The sequence below is a fragment of the Eptatretus burgeri genome, chromosome 1, assembly GCF_056783735.1.
Source record: "Eptatretus burgeri isolate ZD-2024b chromosome 1, Ebu_testis_v1, whole genome shotgun sequence".
Lineage (NCBI taxonomy): Eukaryota > Metazoa > Chordata > Myxini > Myxiniformes > Myxinidae > Eptatretus > Eptatretus burgeri.
This window is the reverse complement of record NC_140961.1, coordinates 54,086,910-54,112,736: the sequence shown is the minus strand read 5'-3', so window position 1 is coordinate 54,112,736 and position 25,827 is coordinate 54,086,910. Positions and strand designations below refer to the sequence as shown.

The window sequence follows — 25,827 nt, the reverse complement described above, 5'->3', positions numbered from 1 at the left end:
GCCAATAACAGGATCTCATCTAAAAAAATTAATATTACCTCAACATTACCTTCACAACAACTACACCGCCTAGAACAGGATCTCATCTGAAAAAATTAATATTACCTCAACATTACCTTCACAACAACAACTACACTGCCTAGAACAGGATCTCATCTGAAAAAATAAATATTACTTCAACATTACTTTCACAACAACAACTACACTGCCGTGAACAGGATCTCATCTAAAAAAATTAATATTACCTCAACATTACCTTCACAACAACAACTACACCGCCTAGATCAGGATCTCATCTAAAAAAAAATAATATTACCTCAACATTACCTTCACAACAACAACTACACCGTCTAGAACAGGATCTCATCTGCAAAAATAAATATTACCTCAACATTACCTTCACAACAACAACTACACCGCCTAGAACAGGATCTCATCTAAAAAAATAAATATTACCGTAACATTCCCTTCACAACAACAACCACACTGCCTAGAACAGGATCTCATCTGAAAAAAAAAAAATTCCTCAACATTATCTTCACAACGCCAACTACACCGCCTAGAACAGGATCTCATCTAAAAAAAATTATATTACCTCAACATTACCTTCACAACAACTACACCGCCAAGAACAGGATCTCATCGAAAAAAATTATTACCTCAACATTACCTTCACAACAACTACACCGCCTAGAACAGGATCTCATCTGAAAAAATTAATATTACCTCAACATTACCTTCACAACAACAACTACACCACCTAGAACAGGATCTCATCTGCAAAAATAGATATTACCTCAACATTACCTTCACAACAACAACTACACCGCCTAGAACAGGATCTCATCTGCAAAAATAAATATTACCTCAACATTACCTTCACAACAACAACTACACAGCCTAGAACAGGATCTCATCTGCAAAAATAAATATTACCTCAACATTACCTTCACAACAACAACTACACAGCCTAGAACAGGATCTCATCTAAAAAAATTAATACTCGAAGCGAACGTAGAATTCTTCTTCCATTCGCTTCTGACTTTACCTATAACTTGTTCACAACTGTATATGCAATTTCCGGTTACTTCGGTCTGGATTCGGGATCAGCGATCAAATAACGTAAATCACGATTAAAAATTATTTTTTGATGATGCGGGAGATATCTTTATTAAAATCAGTGGAGGAAATATACACCATGTCTGATATTTGGGTCTTTCATGTCTCCGACGATGCCTTTATGTCCCGGCATGCATCATTCCCCATGACAAAAACCGGAAACAAAAAAAAAACCAGAAGCAAAAAAAACCGGAAGCAAAAGGGTCATAGCCACCCACACGAATTCCAAATTGCCATGGTGTTGTGTTGTTGTTGTTTCCTATTCTCTCATGTGCACGCGTTAAGTATGAAGCTCACTTCGTTCGCTAAAAATCAACAAAAGCAACCTCAGAAATACAACACAAAAAAAAACTCCAGACAGCGATTATTTTTTCCTAAAAAAGATTTAAAAAAAAAAAAACGGACAGCTAAAAACGGACAGCTGTCATCTGTCTGTTTCACGTTCAGGGTCAGTGAATGCAGCACGTGCGTAACGTAATCTGTGATCGCGTAATCTCACGTCATCATTTCATTCAGTATATGCAAACATGGCGACGAACAAGAAAAGAAAGGTAGATGCGGAATGTCGCACTTTCCAAGAGAAATGGGCAAACGATTATTTATTTCTTTGTGGAAGTAAAAGGCAAGCCAGTATGCCTAGTTTTGTCGGGAAGCGCTCTCGGTGATGAAAAAGTCCAACCTCGAGCGTCATTACAGCTCGAAACATGCTAAACTGGACGAGTTGAAAGGACAAATGTGCTTGGATAAAGTTAACGCTCTTTGGCGGAGTTTTGGTGCTCAACAAGCAGTCTTCATAAGACCACAATGTGACTGAGACAACACTACGCATGCTAGTTTTGTGGTGAGTGAGCTAATCGCTAAGAAGCTGATGCCGCATTCAGAAGGAGAATTTGTGAAGGAGTGCCTTGTTGCCGCTGCGGAGCTGCTCGCACCGGACAAAGTAAAATTGTTCCAAAGTGTCAGTTTGTCTCGAAGAACTGTCTCAGATCGGATTACTGAAATGGCACAAGATATTGAGGAAACACTGAAGGACACCGCAAGAGATTTCCAGTTTTTCTCTCTGGCCTGCGATGAGACAACGGACATAACAAACACCGCCCAACTAGCCATTTTTGTGCGGGGGATTACAGCTGAGTTTGATACGAGCGAGGAGTTGCTGTCTTTGCAAGCCATGCATGGCACCACCAAAGGTGAGGATTTGTTTGAGCAAGTTGTTTTGGCTATGAACAAATTCGAACTGCAGTTTGACAAGTTAAGTGGCCTGGCCACGGATGGAGCCCCAGCCATGGTTGGCGCGCAAAAGGGATTGACTGCATTGGTCAAAAAATAAATGAGTCGTCTCGGTCTCGATCCAAGTGAGTTCGTTGTGTGCCACTGTATCAAACACCAAGAGAATCTGTGTGCAGTCCCTGAAGCTCAAAAATGTGATGACAACTGTCGTTTCCACCATAAACGTCATCAAAAGCAGAGGGCTGAACAGCCGCCAGTTCAAGGAGCTACTGAGTGAACTAGAGTCAGAGTACGGAGATCTGGTTTACCACTGTGAGGTGCGGTGGCTGAGTCGCAGAAATATGCTCACATGGTTTTACTCACTGAGAGAATAAGTGAAACAGTTCATGTAGATGAAGGGGAAAACTGTCATGGAACTCAGTGATAGCAAGTGGCTGTGTGATTTGGGCTTCATGGTGGACATTACCAAGTACCTGTCAGAGCTGAACGTCAATCTCCAAGGTCCCAACCAGCTTCTCAGCTCTCTGCAATCAAATGTGAAATCATTTGAAGCTAAACTAAAGCTGTGGCAAGTGCAGCTGGAAAGGGGAAACACTGTCCACTTTCCCACTCTGCAAGAACAAAAGCCTGCTGTGACATCTGAATATGCTGCTGAGTGTGCAAAACTCCTCCAGGCATTTGGAGAGAGGTTCCAGGACATGAAAAGTAAACAAAGGGAACTGACCATATTTGCCACGCCGTTTAATGTGGAACCAGCTGATGTGCCTGACAACCTACAACACAAAATCATTGAGCTGCAAAGCAATGATGAGCTCAAAGCTCGGTACAACAACCTCAGTTTGCTCGAGTTCTACAAACTGTATGTACGTGCTGAGGATTTCCCCATTCTGAGGAGACATGCACTGAGGTTTGCATCACTGTTTGGGATGACCTACAGCTGTGAGCAGTTCTTTTCAAAACTGACTTGCAAAAACTCGGTTCCGCTCAAGACTGACTGACCCAACCCTGCAAAACCAGCTGTGAGTAGCATCATCATCACTACCACCTGACACCAAACGCCTCGCCAAAGAGAAACAGTTCCAGCCATCGCATTAGGTGAGTCCGATATATGTGTTCAATAATTTTGCATGGCCCTCGAAGGATGTTCTAAAAATCGAAATGGCCCTTGACAGGAAAAAGGTTCCCCACCCCTAGTTTAAATAAAGACCAGCTTTTTCACTTTCCTTCTTCACAGTCTGCAGCAGTTTCATCAAGTCCTCTTCACTTTCTGCCAACAGAGTACTGTAGTATTGTTGTGGGAATGCCTTCTAGGGGTTAACATTGCGTAGCATAATGATATAATTATTGCCATCGTGCATGTTTAGCGTAAGCGTGAGATAAAATGACCACATTAGGAAATACATCGTTGTATGTTTAGAAAGCAGCCCTCTTCCTTCCCTGCATGCTCATGTTTAAAACCACTTACCATTGAGACCCTTTTAATGTTATACCCTCTGTAATCTGTCTTGTACGTCCTTTTTGGGGAAAGACGGGCCATGTGCGAATGTTTTGGCGCAAAGGTGCGGATTTGGCGTAAAGGAGCTTCCATTCGTCCGATACCCAGGGCACATATGTTTGTGAATAAACTGTGTAGATAAATGCTTTTGTGTCTCTTGTTCTTCCTCCCTGTTTACTTAATAAATATGCACATGAAGTCGCTGTGAAGCAGAAAGTTTCCCTGTTTTGCGATCGAGTTGCCCTGATTGCAAAACTGCTTTGGTAATTAATCTTCCGTTAAAGGGAAGATTGGGTTTGGGACTCTTTGCGTCCGCACAGAGCACCCCGCATCTGGCGCGACAACTGCTCATACCACCCTTTGGGTGCTGGGCATGAGGAAGTACCAGCACATCACTTAGCCGGCTGTTCCACTGAAGTACGGTAGCATTTCAAACAGGCCTGTGACCCTGCTTGGAGAAGCATCCGAACTGGTGGACCAGCGTGACCACTTTGACAGTGGTTTGTTAGGATTCTTACCAGGCAACTGGGCCTGTCTATACCTTTGGTTGTTGAGACATCTTCCTCAAATCCTGCAGTCAAAAAAGTACTCCTCTCTCTGGACACAAACAAGGCATATGGACAAGATGTCATTCCTCCCCATGTCTTTAAGGAATGTGCTTCAGAACTTGCACCCGTGCTTGCTCGTTTGTTTCGTTTTTGTTTAAAAACCCCAAACTTTTCCTCTTACCTGGAAACATGCCTTAGTACAGCCAATTTTAAAGAAAAGTGATCGTTCAAACCCTTCTAACTACCATCCTATTGCTTATGACGTCTCCTATTTCCAAAGTCTTTGAATGTCTTCTCAAGCATCTTGAATCTCACAGTCTTGTATCTGATCATCAATCTGGCTTTCGCAAGGCAAGATCTACAGGTGATATCCTTTCTTACATGAAGAATGCCTGGGCTTCTTCTCTGAGAGACTTTGAGGAATCCTTTGTTATAGACCTTGATATCTCAAAAGCCTTTGACAGAGTTTGGCATCGGGGTTTGATATCCAAGCTTCCCTCTTTCAGCTTTCCTCCTTCACTCTGCTCTCTCAAATCGAGCTTTCTCTCCGACTGCTCTATCTCCGGAATTGTTGATGGTTCAACATCTCCCCTCTTCCCTATCAACAGCGGTGTACCTCAGGGTTCTGTTCTGTCTCCAACACTCTTCATTCTTTTTTTCAATGACTATCTTTCTTCCACAAATAACCAAATGCACTCGAATGCTGATGACTCAACATTACATTCCTCCATGTCTGTCCCATCTGCTCCATCTTCCCTCACTCAATCCACATGTTTCATCACAGCCACGTCTTTAAATTTGGATTTGGACAAGATCTCCCAGTGGGGCAAATGATATCAATTTAAGTTTAAGTCTTCCAAAACTCAGTTTTTTTTTTCCCATCTCTCTCTAAAACTCCCCTCAACTCTCCATTCTCCTTTGAAAGCTCCATAGTTTCACCATGTGATTCAATAAACCAACTCGGTATTACCCTAACATCAAAATTATCCTGGAATCCACATATTATGCAAATAGCTAAGTCTGCCTCAAACAGAACCAGGAGTCCTGTTCAGATGTTGAAGATTCCTCTCCTCTGAACAGTTGCTCCAATGTTATACAGGATTGATTTCTCTTTGTATCTGGGGAGAGTCCTTGTACATTGTATAAAGGAAAGAGTACTGCTCTCACATTTGGGGAGGTTCTCGCTCAACATACTTTTCGAGCAGAATTGAATCCAAAGTAATCCGACTTATTCATCCATCCATTGGGACCATACTCTCTGCAGAGTGTGGTGCTGCCTAAGCAGTCTCCTTGGCTATTGGGCCTGTCTATACCTTTGAACTGCATGACAAAGGCTGGATGTGTCGCCACTCCGACACAGGATACCAGCAAGCTGGCACTCATTTTGCTGACCTTGGAAGGATGACAGGCAGAGTCAACTCCACCTGGTATTACTTCAACAGCTGAGTGGGATTTGAACTCAGGATCCTCGGATCCCAAGCCCACCACCCTAACCATTAAGCCAACACCAGGCATAGAAACTGATGAAGGAGAAAAAAATTACGATTCGTGAAAATATAGGTGTAACCAATCACCTACAAAATCATACACTAGGTTAATTGGCCTCCACCTGTGTTACATTGTTGTGATTCTGATAATTTCAGAAGAAAATCAACTGTTCCAGGTTTCCTCTGCTGGGTAATGCATTTCACAGCAAAGACTCAACCATGAGTTCCAAGGGGCTTTCAAAAGGCCTCCAGGATAAAGTAGAAAGGCACAGATCTGGGGATGGGTATAAAATATTTCAAAAGCCTTGAATATCCATCCCTTGGGGCACAGTGAAGACAATCAAGAAGTGGAACGCGTATAAGGATGACCATGCTTAGATCACACTGTCCCTCCAAACTGGATGACCAAGCAAGGAGGAGATTGCTCAAAGAGACCACCAAGTGGCCAATGGCAACACTGAAAGAGCTACAGGCCTTTATGGCAAAGAATAGTCACTGTGTTCATGTGACAGCAATATCCCAAACACTCCACAAGTCTGGCCTGTATGGTGGAGTGGCAAGAAGGAAGCCATTACTCAAAAAAATCCCACCTTGAGTCCCATTTGAGGTATGCAAATAACCACTCTGGAGATTCCGAAGCCATGTGGCAAAAGGTTTCACGGTCTGACGAAACCAAGATGGAACTTTTTGGCCTAAATGCAAAATGTTATGTTTAGCACAAACCCAACACAGCAAAGCACATCACCCAAAGAACACCATCCCGACTGTGAAGCATGGTGGTGGCAGCATCATGTAATGGGGATGTTTCTCACTGCGGCACTTGTCAGGATGGAAGGGAAAATTGATGGAGCAAAATACAGAAAAATCCTGGAGGAAAACATGCTGCTGTCTGCAAGAAAGCTGAAATTGGGATGGAAGTTCAGCTTTCAGCATGACAATGACCTGAAGCACACAGCCAAAGCTCCACTGGAGTGACTAAGGAACAAAAATATAAATGTCCTTGAGTGGCCCAGTCAGAGCCCCGACCTAAATCCAATCGAAAATCTGTGGCATGAATTGAACGTTGCTGTCCATTAACGCTCCCCATGTAACTTGACTGAGCTTGAACACTTTTGTACAGAAGAATGGGCAAATATTGCCCAATCAAGGTGTGCAAAGTTGAGAGAGAGACCGATCCCAACAGACTCACAGCTGTAATTGCTGTCAAAGATGCTTCCACCAAGTATTAACTCATGGGTTGTGGACACTTATCCAAGCAAGATATTCTAGTTTTGTATTTTTAATTAATTTTCTGAAGTTTGTAGATTGTGTTTTTCACTTGGAAGTTGTGGGTTACGATGTGGAAAAGGTCTGAGTTAATGCTATTTAATTCCAGGCTATGAGGCAACAAAAGGTGAACATTTTGAAAGGGGGGGGGGGGTGTCGACTTTCTATTGGCACTGTATATGTATGTATGTAAGGATTCCATATAAGTCCACCCATGTTATTGGGCTGGTCTGTATACTGTGGTCTACTGTGCTCTGCTTTACTGTGCCCTGCCTGCTTGTTCTTGATAAGGGAACCCACTGTTATCGCAAGGCACACGCAAGGCCTCAAACTGTGGTTTGCCTACTCAGCTGCCTATCCCCTGCACCATCGTAAAAAGGTCTGGCTTGAGCCCTTAAAATTAAGTAAACTCTGAAGTACAGTATTATACAAGTTATGACATGAAGACAGTTTTGCTATTATTGGCCATTAAATAACAGCCCAGTGATCAATCCAATGATATGCGATTCTGAACAATCCACCGTTTGATTTGAAGTTGCCGTATGTAATCATGCACTCCAGACACTATCTCTGCTTTCAAATCCATGTTATGTAAGCCCGGGGATGTAGATTGAAAGCCACAATTTCTGGTGGCATCTCATCAGATGACCGCAATCCTCAAGACACTTCACTGGTTCCCAGTATGCCTCCGTTAAAATAGTGTGTTGCTGTTTTAAAATGTTTCTCGTCGTTTAAAATTATTTCTGAGAACTTTTGAGCCAAGCATAAATTTGTTCCTGCCTACATTTCTGACCGAAACCACTTTACACACCTGTAAGAACAGTACGGTCGAACAACAAAGAAATCTCCTTGTTTATCAGATTGCAGAATTAAGACTATGACTCATCGAACATTCTAAATATCCTCCTCAACTTTAACTCGCTGCCTATCAAAATCCACACACTCTCATAATTACAGTTCACAAATCTCTCTGAAAACCATGTCAAGTTCCCAACCTTTCTGTATGCAATAAGTAGAATGAATGAATGTGACATGGATAAACTCAACACCTGATGATGTAGTCATAATTCATTAGCTTGAGAGGTGTTTGCACCACTTGAGTGGGCAAATTCTACAAACTCTCTGCTGAGGATGGCGTCGTAACTATATATATATATATATATATATATATATATATATATATATATATATATATATATATATATATATATATATATATATATATATATATATATATATTTGCGGGCCGAAGGTCTGGTGGCGAGAACGACCACTAGGTGGGGGAGGTTAGGTCGTCTCCCACGAGACTCCCCGGAATTGTAGGCCGTCGCTCCGGATAACTCCGTGAGCCGGCGGGGCACTGAACCGACCGTGGAACGCCAATACCTCCACCGCGTAGCGTAGGGTCTTTTTGTCTAGAACCAATTTACCTAATTAACTACGCGATGTCGTCTACCGGGGAACCACGCCCTCGGCACGTCTTGCTCGAACCGGATCACTCTACCGACTGCGCGAGAGTTACAACTACCGACTACCAATTCCGGTTTGGGTGCAGTCGAGCGGAACTGCCAAAGCCATGCCGGCTAGGATGAGCAGATTAACGGGAAGAAAGACCCGGCTAAAACTCAGATCCGAACCATGCTGGACCAATACAAGAAAGGACGGAAATGAACTGGGAACATTTCTACAATTGTTTTATTCACAAATAAAAAAGACCCAGGGCAAGACTTATCGCGGATATGTAAGCAAGAATTTACAATGATAGAAAACACTTAACAGTTCTACTTATAAGACGGGTCCACACACTCAGATGATTTATTGAAAGATCCCTGCAGCCAGAGAGGGAGAGACGAGCTGGAGGTCGCAGTTCATGTGGGTACCTGCAGGTTGAAGGGAGGGAGTGCTCCGCAATACGGCACCTGCTATTGGTTGTGCGGCTCGGCCCACAGTCACACGCGTGGGGCTCGTGCCCGTGGAGGAAACCGAGCGGGGCAGGCGGAGTCCCAGGGTGGAGATCAGGGTCACAGACGGGACCCAGGAAAACTCCACGAACGCCAGCAAAATGCAGAGCGCACACCAACCAACCCGCTCCTCCAAAAGAACTCTCGTTCCTCCTCCAAGAGACTTACTCAGAACCAACGACCGAACCCCCTTAGAAAACTCGAGACTGCTCTCTACAGAACTCTCCGCTGAGGATGGTGTCGTAACTTTTATGGACCTCCCCGAATTGGGCGGGGGCTCGGTGGAACAGAGGTCACTGTCTGCCCTGATTGGACGGGGCTCACATGGGTCCGCCCTTTCCTGGCGGAGTTTCGGCCATACCGGGAAAACACCGCCCCCACTCCACACGTGCCCATACTCATCAAAAAGAAGTTACAAAGTTTGTGGAAGCCGAGAAGGAACTGCCAGAGATTCTGCCTCGGACAGCGAGTCGCTGGTTAGGCGAGTGAAGCGCTTGTTCAGTGGTGTCGGTTTGTTTGTTGGATGGTCTTAGATGGTTTGTTGGATGGTTCGTTGGATGTAATAACCTACCTCAAAGAACATTGCAACACACACCTTTGATTCTCCCAATAGACAATAGGAAGGGAACTGTCTCATATGTATTTAATGGAATAAGTGACTCTTGGGACATCTGCATGTTTGAATGCATATGGTTTCCAGATCCGTAACTATATATATATATATATATATATATATATATATATATATATATATATATATATATATATATATATATATATATATATATATATATATATATATATATATATATATATTGTGACAGTTTTGTAAATGCAATGGAAAAAATTCATGTGGATGTAAGATGTCCCAAGAATGAGTTATTTCATTAGTTTATGCGGCAGGTAGACCTTTGCCCCTTGTTAAAGGGTTTGGTGTTACATGTGTTGAAGTTAGTTTGTGTATCCCTGGTGTGATGTCTTTCCTCCCACCTCCCTCTCTGCTGTTTTAAATATCCCCATCGGTCCATTCCAAACCCTCTGCTACTTTCAATCCTTCTTCAATCCACCATCGCTCAATTCAACAACCCCTCTTACATCTGGTCAGTCTTTCTTTCAACCTTGCAAGTTTATTCTCATCCTTCAGTGCATTTGTCTTCCTCACAGCTCGAATCCACTCATTCTTTTATTATTTACCACCAACCACCCGTCACTCACCGTAAACAATTAATCCTCCACAAACAATTACTCCCCCACATTCTTCCTTCCCTGCACTTCCTCCATTATTTCTTCCCTGCACTTCCACGTTCGTTGTATGGGACAACACTTCTCGAGTATGGAATGGAGTGCGGCACTTTTCCCATATGCGGTGGAGTGCAGCACATCTGGCATGCACAATACAGTGGATACTGTAGACTCTAGATTTGCATGCGAGGAAGGGAGCGGGGGCTCTCGTCTCTGCTTTGGGCAATGTGAAAGGAGGAATGGGATGCTCATGGCCGTCACCAGAGAATGATGTCCGATTTTCCACAAGCTGTATCGTGAACCTGCCCCCCATCGGATGTGCACCAATGGGAAAGAGGCTCACATTAGACTGGACTTGAAAAGCCATGTCTGGTGAGCAGAAAATATCCTGAGTATGGATGAGACAGAAGTCACCTAAAAGCTTGTCTGGAGAGCAACATAAAAAGCCCAGAATATGGCTTGGTTCGTGGTGGAGCTGCTTGGCCCGTGTGCACAGCAGAAATGGAGCTGCTGGCCTTTGGCATATCAGGGACGCCTGAGAAGATTTGCCTATTTGTGCTGGACACCTTAAAAATGCAGCTGTACATCCCTTCACACCACATTGCCATTCTATTGCCAATCTTTTCCATCCTTTTCCCCCCATCCCCCCTATATATTTGGACCGGCACTGTCCTGTTGGGTTGTGTGAAGTGAGAGGAGTTGACCCCACACTCCGTTCTTTTCTTTCTCCTCAGTTCTTCTTGTCTCTTTTTCCCGGATTGGATGGTGGTCATATGTCTTTTGTCTAAGTAAGTCTGTCTAAGGGGAAGATGTGTTTGGTTACGTTTGTTCTTCTGTGCCTTTTGCCTGTAAATACATGTTCAATGATTGTGTGTGTGTGTGTGTGTGTGTGTGTGTGTGTGTGTGTGTGTGTGTGTGTGTGTGTGTGTGTGTGTGTGTGTGTGTGTGTGTGTGTGTGTGTGTGTGTGTGTGTGTGTAAATAAGTAGATTATTCGGTGTTCTTTAAAATCTGTCTTGGTTGTGCTTTGCTCCATTGGTCCAGCAAAGTCCATGTGTATTGGTAGCTGTGAAGTTGTACCGCACGTGATTTTCTCTCGTTAGCCAGAGTGCACTCACTGCATTGCTCAGCAGTAATCTTGAGTGTGCGCTGAGTTTACGAAATTCGGTTAATTTAGTGAGCTCCTCAGGAAAACAGAATTAGATGGATAACCCTGTTCGAGTTGATGAAGTTAAACGTTAATTGACATTCGTGGTTGCTAAGCAACTTGCCAGACCGCAAAGTTTTCCACGGCACATCGGCCTACATGACCGGGAAAGAATCCAAGGGCTTCTTCTCTTGGCGAACCTCGAACCCTGACTCCGCAACAATATACAGTGTGTGTGTGTGTGTGTGTGTGTGTGTATGTATATATATATATATATATATATATATATATATATATATATATATATGTAGTTATGGATTTCAGAATCGGATCTGACTAATGCACACAACATTCAGGTCCTCAGACAGTTATTTCCATAAATGCATGTTCAGAATAGACCCATCCCCTTGTCTGGTAGGATTCTAACTTTTTGATGCGTTGGAGAAGGGTAGAGAACAGGTTCCCTTTCTTTCTTATGAGATCACCTTTTCCTCTTTACAACACATTCATGACGTATGATTTTATGTCAGTTTTCATTTCTGTATGAGCGATATGCACCGTTCATGCACGTGAGAGATAGCCGTTAGCCCAACGTAGACTCATTCTATTCCCTTTCCATCAGGACACATTGGCGTGGAAATAGAGGATTTATTTACACTTTTTACTTGCAGGACATTTGATTAAACACACTGCGGGCTTTTCCTGAACAGTTATTCTGACGGTCAAACATGGCTGTGGATCATTTACCTCAGGCACCCACCTCTCTTTCATTGATGTTCGGCACCCACCTCTCTTTCACCGACGTTTGACATCCATCTTTTTCCATCGACGTTTGATGCCCCGTTCGGCAGCTTTATGGATGCTGGCTTTTATGTCAGGCTGAACGGGGAGGTGATGGTTGCCGTTGATGTTTTGTGAGCGCTTCACATTTTCGCTCGGTAATTCCGACAAATGGCTGCTTTCTGGCATTCGGCCAGTGCCCCGAACATGGCGTCATAAGCCAGGCCTGCATTAATTGGGAGTTGCATCTTGTTTGATGGTGGAGAAGGAATGATTGCGGGGGTTGATGGTTGTAGGTCATGTGCAGCGATGCGCCAACAGGCAAGCTGGATTTGGCTGAAGTCTGCTTGAGGCTCCGTCCACACTGGTCACCTATAAAAAGGATGGGAGGACCACCTTCCTGACAGTTGTTGATAGCTCCTGGTGGTTGCCGACAGCTCCTGGCGGTTGCCGACAGCTCCTGGCGGTTGCCGACAGCTCCTGGCGGTTGCCGACAGCTCCTGGCGGTTGCCGACAGCTCCTGGCGGTTGCCGACAGCTCCTGGCGGTTGCCGACAGCTCCTGGCGGTTGCCGACAGCTCCTGGCGGTTGCCGACAGCTCCTGGCGGTTGCCGACAGCTTCTGGCGGTTGCCGACAGCTTCTGACGGTTGCTGACAGCTTCTGACGGTTGGTTACGGTTGGTGATATCCCGTGACGGTGACTGACAGCCTCTGACAGTTCCTTGCAACTCCTGACCATTGGTTACAGCTCCTGACCGTTGGTTACAGCTCCTGATAGCTCCTGACAGTTGGTGAGAGTTGGACCATTGCTGCTGGTTCTGCTCGGTACCTGGCTCTTGGCATACCTGATTCTTGGCGTCCCTAGTTCCTGTGGTGATGACATGACGTTGATTGGTGTTCGAGCCTGTTTGCAGGTGAGTGCACAGCGAGGCAGGGTGTTGGCAGGGTGCTGGCAGTGGACCAAGGCATGCTCACACATTTTGGCTTATTTTTAATCAACGCACGACTTCTGTCTTGGTAAGCCGAGACCGGATTTCTTTTCTCCCGAAATAATCTTCTGAGTACCCATGTCCCATGTTTAATTGTTAAGTAAGGCATAGTGATAAGCATCTGCTCTTTGTCTATTTTTCTATAAATGCTTGTTGAATTCTTTATTTGTTTGAGATTATTTTGATTGATTTGAATTCATCCATTTACACCACAACGAAATAAAAAGTTCTTCAGTTTACTTATTTTTCTTAAAAATAAATTCCTTGTGGACGTTTCAACCTGTCCGTGCTTGTCATTTCCTTCCATTGATGCAGCATTGTCTGAACCCAGATAGACTGGGAGGTAATTCCCAAACTAATTAACCTGCCATAGTTGACATGCACCAGTGATAAACGCTCGGCCGTCCTAATTAAGATCACATCAAGATAAGATTGTTGCATCGCTGAGGGCACGCGCCCCAGTCAGGAGGCCACGTGACCTTGAGTTAAACAGCAAATTAGACGGTGGACATTGGAACTCGTGGTTAACTGATTGGTGTTCGTGGTTGTTAAGCAACTCACCATACCACTAAGTTAATTGTGAGCGGTGGCCCCAGGTCCGATTCTTCCGAGGAGAAACGAGGATTAACCCCCTCATCATTCACTCGGTACCCATGGCCGTAACAAAATATATATATTGGGTTGCCGAAATAGTTGACCCTTATTGTCAGTAATTCTGTCTGTTTGTTTGGATGTTTGTTTGGATGTTTTTTCGTTTGTCATCGGCATAATTGGTAGTAAATGTGGGTGGATTTTGTCCAAACTCGGGTGGTAGGTACATCTTATGACCTCGTGCTTTGGAAATTGTGATGGTTGCTAGGGACGCTTTGGTTCCCTAGCAACAACCGAAAAACTTTCAATGTCGGTACCGTTCACGCGGAATCAATTCCGAAAGCCATTATCCCACGTAGGGTTATGAAATTTGCCACGAATAATCTACAGGTGATGCTCTATCAAATATATTCCCGTTTTGTGATGTATGGAATACTTTACCCACAGCACCCCCTACAATTAGGATATGCGCGAAAATTGATGAAAATTGAAGGCCCCCGAGCAACCAGGTGAGTGCATCAATACGAATGAAACTTTGCAGGTTCATGGTACTCAATGAGTACTACAACTTTGCCTCAGGACATATTGACCGATTTTGTTTAGGTCAGGGGTCAAAGGCCAATTCGTGCAAAAATCGATAATATGCGAGAGCTGGAGGTGCCTTCGCGCCAAATACTACTCCTCCTTGGGTTATGGTCAGATGGTCATGAAAATTCACAGTAATCGTCTGGAATACATTGTGCACAAACGATTGAGCCGGATTTTCGATTTAGATTATTTTCGCCACCTACCGGCTTGTGTGTATATATATATATATATATATATATATATATATATATATATATATATATATATATATATATATATATATATATATATATATATATATATGTTTCTGTAATCAAACTAGCTGCTTACCACCTTTACGGGTGTGTATAGAATGTGAATTTGAAGTGGAGTTTAACTTATTTGCTGCAAGCAAAGATTGTATTGTATGTAAGTGATAATTTTATATTTTGAAACAATTCTGAGGTTATTGAGTAGATTTAGTGTTAGCAGTATGAATGCAAAGAAATGAACACCTTCACAGCTATAACTAACACTCCCAACTCGCTCGCACAAACCGAATAGTTGGTAAATCCCTTTATTTCTGAAAAGGTGTAACAGAGACCATTATGTGGAACAGGAAAAAAAATGCAGGTGATCGCCATGCACAGTATATGCACACGATCCCAGCATCCCTCCAACAACAGATATAGCTGAAAAGCATGCCATAAGCTTCTTCCTTTTTTTAGATGCTACATGCACTTTCTAATCCTCATGACTTTTGTGCTTTATTGTCTATCTTGTCTCCACCCTAAATTGAGTGTTGTAATAATTTGCTTCTGCTGCTACCATATCCCATGTTTTAAAAAAACAACAACAAAGCAGCATCTTTGTGTTACTCTTTTATTGTGCTATTTTTCCATCGTGTCATGTCGGACTTTAGATCTACTGATTAATCAATGGTACTCAGGAATGAGTATTTTATGTGCTTTGTTTTCTCGCAAAATACACAAACTTTCTCGTGTATTGGTTTCTCTTCTTAACCGAAGAAGGCCATTCACATGTAACATGGTAACTTAGTTTGTAGTGTGGAAGTTTCTGCCCAAACAGACACCATGCTCTCAGATATCAAACAACATAACGTAATGTCAAGAAGACCAGACCACTTTATGGATGACCAAGCAGGAGGAGACTGATCAGAGAGACCACCAAGAGGCCAATGGTTTATTATTTTTACATTTACGTTTATTATTTGTACGATTACATTACACACAAAACGTTTATTATTTTTCTACCCACAGTCCAGGCAGCACTTAAGAATACAGCTAAGGTGTAAGTGATAACTTTTCTTCTTCCAATAAAGTGTAGAGACCTCCATGGAGTATTAATTACCGCACTGAGAGTTTCTTTAAGGACACCGTGGAATCTTTAACGTCCACCAATTGCTGCTAACAGACGGGACACCCAGTTTAAAGTCCATCCAAGGGACATTGCATCCACATTTATAGCTGGGCCGAGATTCCAACCCTGCAGTCGAGGCAGCTCAGAGTCGAATGCACATACCCTCAGGTTTTCTGGGCAGCCCAGACGATCTCGTTCACTCGTGAGGATGACAAAGCTTTGGCTGTTTCTCTTAACTGTAATATCATGGGAATATACGTGATAGACAGAGGGCCCTCTAGTGGGGTAAATTGGTGAAATGATCTTGCAAAAGTGGATACCAACATGCCATTTGGCACAAAGGGAGTTTTTTTATATATAGATTAATATTTGAACGAGACCCAAACTGGCCGAATTCAGATTTGGGTGTAATTAAGCAAAATCCAAGATGGCCACCAAACGCTAATTAATCAGTATAAAAAAACAACCATTTCCATCAAATTATGTTAGATATTACTTGCAATATGTTTTAATATCACCATATTTCATACATGATTCAAAGAAATTGAGTTTACATCTAAAAAAAATATTTAAATAATTAATAATGGTATTTTAATTAATTAAATTCCCATTATTTTGATTAAACAACATTTAAATTGAAGTATTTACAGATGTTAAATATTTTACTCAGTCTACCTTTTGTCTGTGTTTATATACCCCAGAGAGGCATCATGGAAGGTAGCTAGACAATGTAAATATTGCAAATTATTAATTTCAAGGGCTCTTATGTACCTTATTGACACACATGCAGAAGAAATTCTGTCCAGCAATGCTATGTTCCTTCAATCCCGAGAACACTGTCCATCACAAGCACACAGATTTGTACATGGGAGGGAAGCTTTAATTCACTTGCATCTCCCACTGCATCATTTTTGGCAGTTGCAGTGAAGGAGCTCTTGACGATGAACAGAGGCTTCGGACAGATTTGTCCAGTGGGGTACCATTCCTTGGTCAGTCTTCTTCCAATCCCACTGACATGCATCCAGTACCTCTGGCATCCTGATCAGACACTGCCCCCAAATGTGTCCTGCTTGCAAAGCTGCCCTTTTGCAGTGTTCTTCTAATGCTGCTTTTGTGGGAGGGATATTTTCGATTTGCCGACTTCTCTTGGTGAAAAGCATTTGTCGGCATTGATTGATGTCAGTACATGAACTTGTCCTGTCATACAAGAGGACTGTGTACCTCTCCAGATGTGATATTTGACTCTGTTATTTCAGAAGGATTCATGGAGACACTGACAAATGTCAGTGATTTCAGGGAATGCCTTCCACACCTTCCAGGCAGATTTCTTGCCATGCCCTGCAAATGCTGAAATTGTATCACAGCCAGTATAGGCATGCCAGTAAGGCAGAGCTGAACACATCTGTGGTCCCAAACTTCTGGTATACTGATGGATAGGGATGTAGCATTTATTTCTGCCCATTCCAAATGCTATCCATAATTCTTCAACACTAATTTGATGATGGGCCAAGATGGCTATGATAACAACATCAGAATCTACAGTCCTTATGAGTATTTTGCTGTGTCCTTCTCTAACAGCATGTTTGGCATGCAGAAGTAGACGCGAGTCTGCTTCCTCATGTCCACAAGGAGACAACTCCTCTGCCTCAAACATACTAGATGATGACTTCACGTTGTCCAAATGTGTCACCACAACTGTTTTGGTTTCATCTTGGTCCTTTATCAAATCCTCTGCAAGAAGTTTGAATAATTCCTCTTTGTTATCGTCCACTTTGAGGAAGTTGCTCCAATTCTTAGGAATTCTTGTTAAGGGGACACCTTGACCTTTTTACCAATTCCCCATCTCTCTCTGCAAGATTCCTTTAAGCTGTTTGGGAAGTATTGGTCAAATACCACATCTATTCTTGATGCCTTCCTGGAATTGCTCATAATTGCTGGTTTAAAGACATCGTTGCTGTATCGTGAAAAAATTCTTCTTTACAAGTCCTCTCTGAGAGCACCATGAGGTTTTTGAGCCAGTGGGATTTCCCCGGGAATTCCCGGGATTCCCAGGGGCATTCCTTGGGAATCCCCTTCCAGGCGGCTCCCAATGATGCTATTGTTTTAGTAACTTCTTCTAACTTTAGAAGTTAATAATCTTAGCTTATTTTTCTGTTGTAGAACTCATACAATTCAAGTATAAAATAGAAAAACGCATGTTTAAGGTAACTTTTTCATAAATCAATGGTCTTCATATAGTATTATGAGAAAAAAACAAAAATTCGGTACGTTTTTTTCCTTTTATTGGGCAGTTTAATTAAATATACATTATTACAATTCATATTTTATGATTTGTTTTGTATTATATAACTGTTTTGATTAATATTTTTGTAAATATAATTGATATTGAAATTTTTTACACTGTCACTTTATGTATACAGTATATAGTGATTGGCAGACATCTTGGATCATGACCTAATTACAGCCAATCAAGGGCCTTGCCAGCTTGGGTCTCATTAAAAAAATTAAAGTAGACATATCTATAGTACTTTGTGCCAAATGGCATGTTGGTATCCACTTTTGCAAGATCGATCCCATATTTGTCACCAATTTACCCCACTACTCCTTCGTGTTCAAGCTATCGGGGTGTTTTCTTATTTGCAAATGTCTTTATCTGCTCGTCCTTTGCAGTCTTTCTCTATCTATAATTCCAGCAGTGTGTGTGTGTGTGTGTGTGTGTGTGTGTGTGTGTGTGTGTGTGTGTGTGTGTGTGTGTGTGTGTGTGTGTGTGTGTGTGTGTGTGTGTGTGTGTGTGTGTGTGTGTGACCGCTGTTTCTCGCCAACCACTGGTCCGATCTAATTGAAACTTGCCAGATATATTGCTGGGGACCTGAGTATGTGCCTTTTCAAGGTTTGATATTAATCGGACAAATGCTTCCCAAGTTATGGCAAGTGCTTCCCATTTATTTACCAAACCAATAACAGGACACGTTGCTGCGTAGGTGTGGCCGATGGGGAAGAGATCCTCAGCCGCGTTCCCCATTACGGGTTACAACGTACGGACTTCCGGATAGTGATGACTTCCTGTATTCTAATAATTTCTCGATTTCTTATGCACATTTATAGATAAACACAATGCCCCAATCCAGTCGTCGTTTACAAGAGCGAAGGAACGGCCTGTGTGGTTGTTTGAAAGTTTTTTCTTCTTGGTTTGCACATACAGCCACGCACGTACGGCCACGCACTTAGGGCACGCGAGAGCGAAGGAAGGGCCTGTGTGGTTGTTGTTTCTGGCACGCGGTTTGAAAGGTTTTTTTTTTTTGTTTTTTTTGCACGTACGGGCACATACTAGTATTGAATAATGGCTGCATGTGTCTGCATTTCAGCTGGTTTCAAAAAAAAATAAATTTTGTCATGGCACAAGCTCTATTCGTTTGGTCAGTTCTGTGACAGGACTCTAAACACTGCAAATCATGAAAAAGTCTTGAAGGATATTTTTTCTCCGTTTGTGGCCGCCTTTTGGCAACCTCTGATTTAGTCTCCATGACTCTTCAGGAATCACGTCAGCATAACTATCAATCCTGAAATAAAGAAATATGTTTAAATCATAAAAATGAAACATTCCAGTTTATATTTAAAGTTATTCAACAAATATGGACTTTTCTGCTTCCATTTTTGAAGATAGGTTTTGCTCAACTGATAAAGTTTATTTTTTAACACTTGCATCTTTGTTTCACTGCCCTCTGTAAGAAAGATGAAACTCGCTGCCTATTAAAATCCACACTCTCATAAATTACACTTCACAAATCTCTCCGAAAACCCCGTAGTTTTAGGAGAGACACATTGTGTAAGCATACGAACCATTTTCCCCATTGTCTCGGGTAACTCACCTGCACTGGATTTCTTCATTTATTTCTTCTTCTTTTTTTTTTACTCATTTATATTTTCATTTACGGATGCTTTCCAATGGTTCTGTGATTTTTCCTGGTGTATTGGCTTTGATGTCCTTCAGCACAAAATTACCATGCTGCCCCTTTTTGGGGGGTCACTCACCTGCATTTTTTTTTATTTATGGGTGTTGTTTGACGATTCTGTGATTTTTTTTTTTTTCGATGTCCTTCGACAAACAAAATTCCAGCTTTCTAAGTCACCTGAAAGGTCCTGGTCTTTATGTCAGTCAGTGAGTTAGTGGTTAGAAAGAGTTTTATATTGTTGCGGGCCTGGGGTCAGTGGCGAGAACGACCACTCGGTGGGGAAAGCTTGCGTCGTCTCCCACCAAACTCCCCGGAATTGTAGGCCGTCGCTCGGATAACTCCGCGAGCTGGCGGGTCGTTTAACCGACCGCGGAACGCCAAATACTTGACCGTGTGGCGTAGGGTTATTTTGTCTAGATCCAATGTACCTAAGTAACGACGCGGTCTCGGCTACCAGGGATCCACGCCCTCGGAATGCCTAGCCGAACCGGGTTCACTCTACCTGCAGCGGTAAAATTACACCTACCAACTACCACTCTGCCACCCACCTTTCCGACTTGGACGCAGTCGAGTGGGCCTGCCCAGGACGTCCCGGCTACAATTGTCCGATTACCGGGGATAAAACCCGCCTAAACTCAGATCCGAACCATGCTGGACCAATGCAAGAAGGGACGGAAACGGACTGGGGACATTTCTGTGATGATTTATTTACAGTAAATGAAGATACAAAGCAAGACTTAACACGAATATGCAAGCAAGGAATATTTACAATGATCCAAAAACACTTATTCAGTTCTACTTATAAGACAGGCCCACACGCAGACACACACACAAATGAAAATAAACCCAGAGTTCTTTATTGGACCCTCGCAGCCGAGGAGAGAGACGAGCTGGGGGTCAGAGTCCAGCTGGGTACCTGACCATTGGAGGAAGGGGGTGCTCTGTGATGCAGCACCTGACTAAAGTCATTGGTTTGGTCCCCAGTCGCACGTGTGGGACTCGTTCGTGGCGGAGCTCGGGTGGTGAATAGCGGGGTCCACGGAGGGGGGTCAGGGTTGCTCTTTCCTTTCCTTGTTGAGGACCAGCAGAGACACGTTTGCCGCCTTCACGACCTTCTCCTCAACCCTCCGCTTTAAAAGAACTGCACGCTCAACAACAACCCCGTCGAAAACCTCCGAACAACCTTCGTAGCAACCCCTTCATAGCAACCCCCCCCCCCAAAAAAAACCACTTCTGCCTCAGAGAGTGCTTGGGAATTTATGGACCTCCCTCAATGGGGCAGGGCTCGCTCGAACAGACCTTTGTCCCCGCCCTGATTGGGCAGGCTCCCATGGACTCGCCCTTCCCGGGCGGGTTTTCGGCCCCTGCCGGGAAACCCCACCCACTCTTCCATGCGGGTTCGTACTTGTCGAGCAACAGTATCAATGTTGCAAAGGTCGTCGTGAAAGAGTTACAACGTTTGTGGGAGCCGAGAAACCGGAACCCGAGATCTTGCCTTGGCACGTCAGGGGGCGAGAAGGCAGCTGGTTGTTGATGGATCGTAATGGGCCGAGGGGTCATGCAGACGGGATGGTTGTTAGATGGCTTGTTAGATGTAATAACCTAACTAAAAGAAATCGCACCGCCTGCCTTTGATTCTCCCACTAAACAAAAGGAAGGGGATCTGACTACACACGTACTTAACGACATAACTGACTTTTGATACCATAACTGACTATATCCTGTCTCCTTGGATTTGCGTGTGGAATAAAGATACCAAGATATGTTTGTTAGTTACTTGCAAAATGGAAGATTAGCAATTATATTGGTTGATTGAGTCTGTTATTCTGTATGTCAATTGCCTACAGGTCAGAATGCCACACTGACGTTCGCGAAATTTAACCCCCTGGTATAACGAGTCAAAAGCTGGAAGCCTATTGCTTTTGAGGACAAAATATCAATGTCTGTACGCAATAAGTAGAATGAATGAATGTGACGTAGATAAAGCTAACACCTGATGATGCAGTGTCATAATGTATTAGCCTGTTGGTACCACTTAAAGTAGGCAACTTCTACCATTTATTTTCTGAAAGATCAAGTACTGTACTACATGTGAAAATGTCTGGTGGACTTGTCAAAGTAACATAGCGGTTGAAATTTTAATGCTATGGCAACCAACTGCATTTCAGATATACGGTACTATATATCAAACCAGCTGTTCACAAAATAAAATAGTTACAGAAATTACAGGTTACCCAACGTTTTGTGTAAAAACTAGTTAACTGCAAAAAAGAAAACAGCTAAGTTAAAAAAACAACTTAGCAGAGCACAAAGGGAGGAGGATGGAGGAACAAATGTGGATGCTGGTGGCAGGAAAATGGTCTTCGCACCTAAAACCCAACGACTTTGCAACTTTCCCACGAAGATGACAAAGCAGGCAGACACGCTCACAAACTTTCTAAACCATTTCATAATAATGACAATAAAAGGACACCCCCTTTTTTATTTGATTTAATTAATCTTGTTTTTATTACATCTCATCTTCCTGCCCATCTGTACAATGTTGTCTCCCTCTTTCCTGTGTCATGCTTTTGAGGGCTTTGGGGGTGTAGATGTTCCGATGTACAAAGTAAATACATCAGTAGACGTTAATATATTTTTACATGAATTACAAGGACAATAGTAAACAATGGACAAACATGTTTGGTATTTGGGATTGGGTTCGAATCCCGACTCAGCTATAAACTGTCATCCTGGTGTTTCACAGGCAGGGTAATTCATCAGTGTGTGTGCCCTCCCTCGGATGAACGTTAAACTTGGCGTACCGTTTGCCGGCATTAGTTGGTGGACATTAAAGATCCCAGTCCTTCCAGTCCCAGTTTAAAGTCCTTCATGGAGAGTCGGCAAGCTATTGCCAGCACCATGAACAAATTACGAATTCCTGCCCTAACTACTGCTGGGAAAGCAACAGCAAACCACTCAGTGTAACCCTTGCCAAGAAACTGCTTTGACAGTACCGATGCTCTGCGACAGAGTATGGTACATCAAAGACAATCCTGGCTAAAAGGTTTGTGCTCTTTGGAGTTGGAATTCGATTTGCTTCCTTGTCTATTCTGCATGCAAGATGAAGGTTAGGGGGGGGGGGGGGGGACAGATTTTAAAATAATTTTAACAAGTTAACTCAAGATCAGTCTGTTTTTGACCTCCATAAAATTTTTGCACCCAGGGGAAAACTCCAATCACTCATGTTTTAGCACTACCCGCACAAAACGTTTATTTTTCTTCGACCAGATATTATTTTAGGCATGACTAAAGAATACTCAACAACAACATGGCACTTATTGTTGCCAATGTTTCTTTTTTTTTCTTTTTAATCTTCACATGCTTGTTTGTCTTTTGCATATTCTATGTTCTAATAATATCGATTGTTGGGCGGATAATAAAAATGCTGAGGCAATATGTGCATTGTATCTTTGTTCTTGGACTGTTCCAATGTATGCAAGAAATTCATGTTGGCAAGTCTAAACTAACCTATGAAGCAATTAAAAACATACAGCCGATTAATGGTAAAGCGAGATGAAATCTTCGGATTGCTTCCATTAACTACAGAAGAAGAAATACCAAAAAGAACATTTTGAATGGAAAGAGATTATGGACAATGAATGGTAAGAACAACATCCTCAGGTTTTAAAGAATTATTCTCACAATTCATTGCAAAATAAACTTTTTAAAAAGTGATTATTGAAACAAGTGTAGTTGTAAAATTTAACAAAATCAGAGCAACAGTACATACATTTGGAAATATTTTTTAAATCGAAATGTTCACAGGTCACACGACGAGTCCATTTTTCACCTGTCGTTGCGGCAAGGTACTTTGAATGTTGAAGTGTGAGTCTCAGGTTCTGCGGTAACAGTCTCCATTTACTTTTCCCTGCACGTGTTCCAGTAAGACCTGACTATTGTTTTGTGTGATGCTTAGTGCAGAATAGCTTCCACCTCCCTGCACAGGAGATCTAGCAGCAGAACATCACCAGCATGTAATGCATCTGCCAGGAGCCAGGAAAGCAGAAGGAAATCCAAAATGTTTGAGATAATAAAACTTCTACCATCGAAAATGTTTTCTCATAGTTAAAACAAAAAGGGTGAAAACAGGTTAGACTAGAACAGCACTCAGAAGAGCACGTACCTCCGCCAGGCTGAACATGTTATGTTTTGTATCCCACTGAAAGACCAGATCTGTATCTTAAACATAATCTGATCAGCTTGTTCTGGTCACCTACCCATCTCATCCACCATGTTTTGTCTGAATTTTATTTGGGTTTTGTCTGAATTTTTTGGGGTTTTGTCTGAATCCATCCACAACGTTTTGAGATATCGTGCCGTATATATGATTTTTGGCCCTTATCTCTCAATGGTAAAGAATCCCTTTAAATATTTTTTAAACTCTCTTTTCCAGATACAGATCTTCACCAAAATGTAATCAATTTGTCCTTGTCACACACCCAACCCGTGTACCAAGTTTCATTCAAATCTGTCTGTAACTTTCTGAGATATCCTGCTCACAGACAGTCAGACAGACAGACAGACAGACAAACAGGGGTGAAAACATAACCTCCGTTCTACTTCAGTGGCAGAGGTTTAAAATGTCTTGTGATTTTTATAATGTTACCACAAGAACTCCAAATCCGAGCCTGTTTAAACAATCACCAAAAAGCAGGATTTAAATACTCCATGCATGGGGTTTAAGATAGGATTTGCCCTGTCAAGTTTCAAAGCATCACCTGCAGGTCAATCTGCCACTGCAGATGGATGACAACAGCTGCCTGCAAAAGGACACCTCGTTTGCAGTGAGTGAGCCTCGAGCATTTCCTTGCAGCTGTCATTATTGTAACAGGGAGTAGAAGTGAACAAACGAACTCTGTTCAGATATGTCGGTTGTATTTTAGCCAAATGTACTGCACGTGGCGTATTCGGGAATAAGCAAACAAAACTGGGAACAAAACAAATGCAGCCATGAACGACTTCAAAGAAGAAAAAAGATGCATCCCTCATCGAGGACACAGCCCACAACTACACCTTATAGATGGAATGTGGACATTTTACATTAAAATAAACCAGAAAGAGCAATCAGAGATTGCAGACCCTTTCCAGGACTTGTTTTGTGTGGTGTAGTTTGTGTCACAAATAAATAGAAGAATGTAATAAGTGAAAGGTCATTGTTTGCAACTGAAAAGCCGAGGATGGTTGAGTTGTAAACGTGTAAAGGCAAATGTCTGAAAAGTTGGAAAGTTCAAATGGTCTGAAGGTTTTGAGGTCGAAATGGTGTAAAAGTGTCGAAAGGGTCTTAAAAGTTTGAAGGGGTCTAAATGGTGTAATGTAAAGGTCTGAAGGGTCATAAAAGGGTCCAAAGGTCAAAGGGGTCTGCAGGGTATTAAAAGGTCTGAAAGGTGTGAAGGTCTAAAAGGGTAAAAAGGAGTCCAAGGATGTATCTATTCCCCACTGTTTTCTACTTCCCTCTCCCATCCCTCTTGTCTCCTGCTGCCCTTGTTATACGTTCTGTGCGTTCACTCTTATACAAGCCTCGACATTGTATGTATATGAATAAAAGGCAATGCGTGCCAGTGTGCCAGTGTGTCTCTCCTCCATAACTAAACAACTATGAAACCAAGCAGCCTGAAACTTTGCATGCATAATAAGAAAACTCCAAGGAAGTGCAAGAGTGAATTTGGGTGTTTGGGTTAATTAAAACACCCCTTTTGAAGATAATTAATGGCCTTATTTATTATTATGATAATTAAGGCCTTCATCAGGTGATCCTCGGCCACCTCGCTGTCTGGGATCTTAAAGCGTTTCCTGGGTAACCTCGCTGGGGTCTGAAGCCGCCATGTTTTTTTGGCCTGCTCAACCATTCTATAATTTGGAACAGGCCACAATGATTTCTTAACGATAAATAGATTTAAGTTCCAGATTTGAAAATATCAGCAGTTCTGACTGCTGATAACACTGCCGCGTCTCGGCGGTGTTTGTCTCTGGACATGTCTGGATTGGAGTTCCTCTCCGGACTTGTCCAGAAGAGAGTTCGTCTCCAGACGTGTG

The 25,827-nt window shown here is 42.6% G+C and overlaps 1 protein-coding gene and 1 long non-coding RNA gene across 2 annotated transcripts in view; one reads left to right on the top strand and one right to left on the bottom strand.

The window, feature by feature from the left end:
• The first annotated feature begins 1,646 nt into the window (after positions 1 to 1,646).
• LOC147034508 (general transcription factor II-I repeat domain-containing protein 2-like) lies at positions 1,647 to 2,723 on the top strand. Its single transcript, XM_085853237.1, has 3 exons — positions 1,647 to 1,780; positions 1,954 to 2,407; positions 2,526 to 2,723. The coding sequence occupies exons 1-3, from the start codon at positions 1,647 to 1,649 to the stop codon at positions 2,721 to 2,723; spliced, it is 786 nt and encodes a 261-aa protein (XP_085709363.1).
• A 12,598-nt stretch (positions 2,724 to 15,321) lies between these two features.
• The window catches only part of LOC147034507 (uncharacterized), a 36,828-nt gene continuing 26,322 nt past the window's right edge, over positions 15,322 to 25,827 (bottom strand). The window contains exons 2-3 of the long non-coding RNA XR_015059081.1: positions 23,585 to 23,777; positions 15,322 to 19,359 (exon numbers count right to left, since the gene is read on the bottom strand). This is a non-coding gene — a long non-coding RNA (uncharacterized LOC147034507). The remainder of the gene's footprint in view (positions 19,360 to 23,584; positions 23,778 to 25,827) is intronic.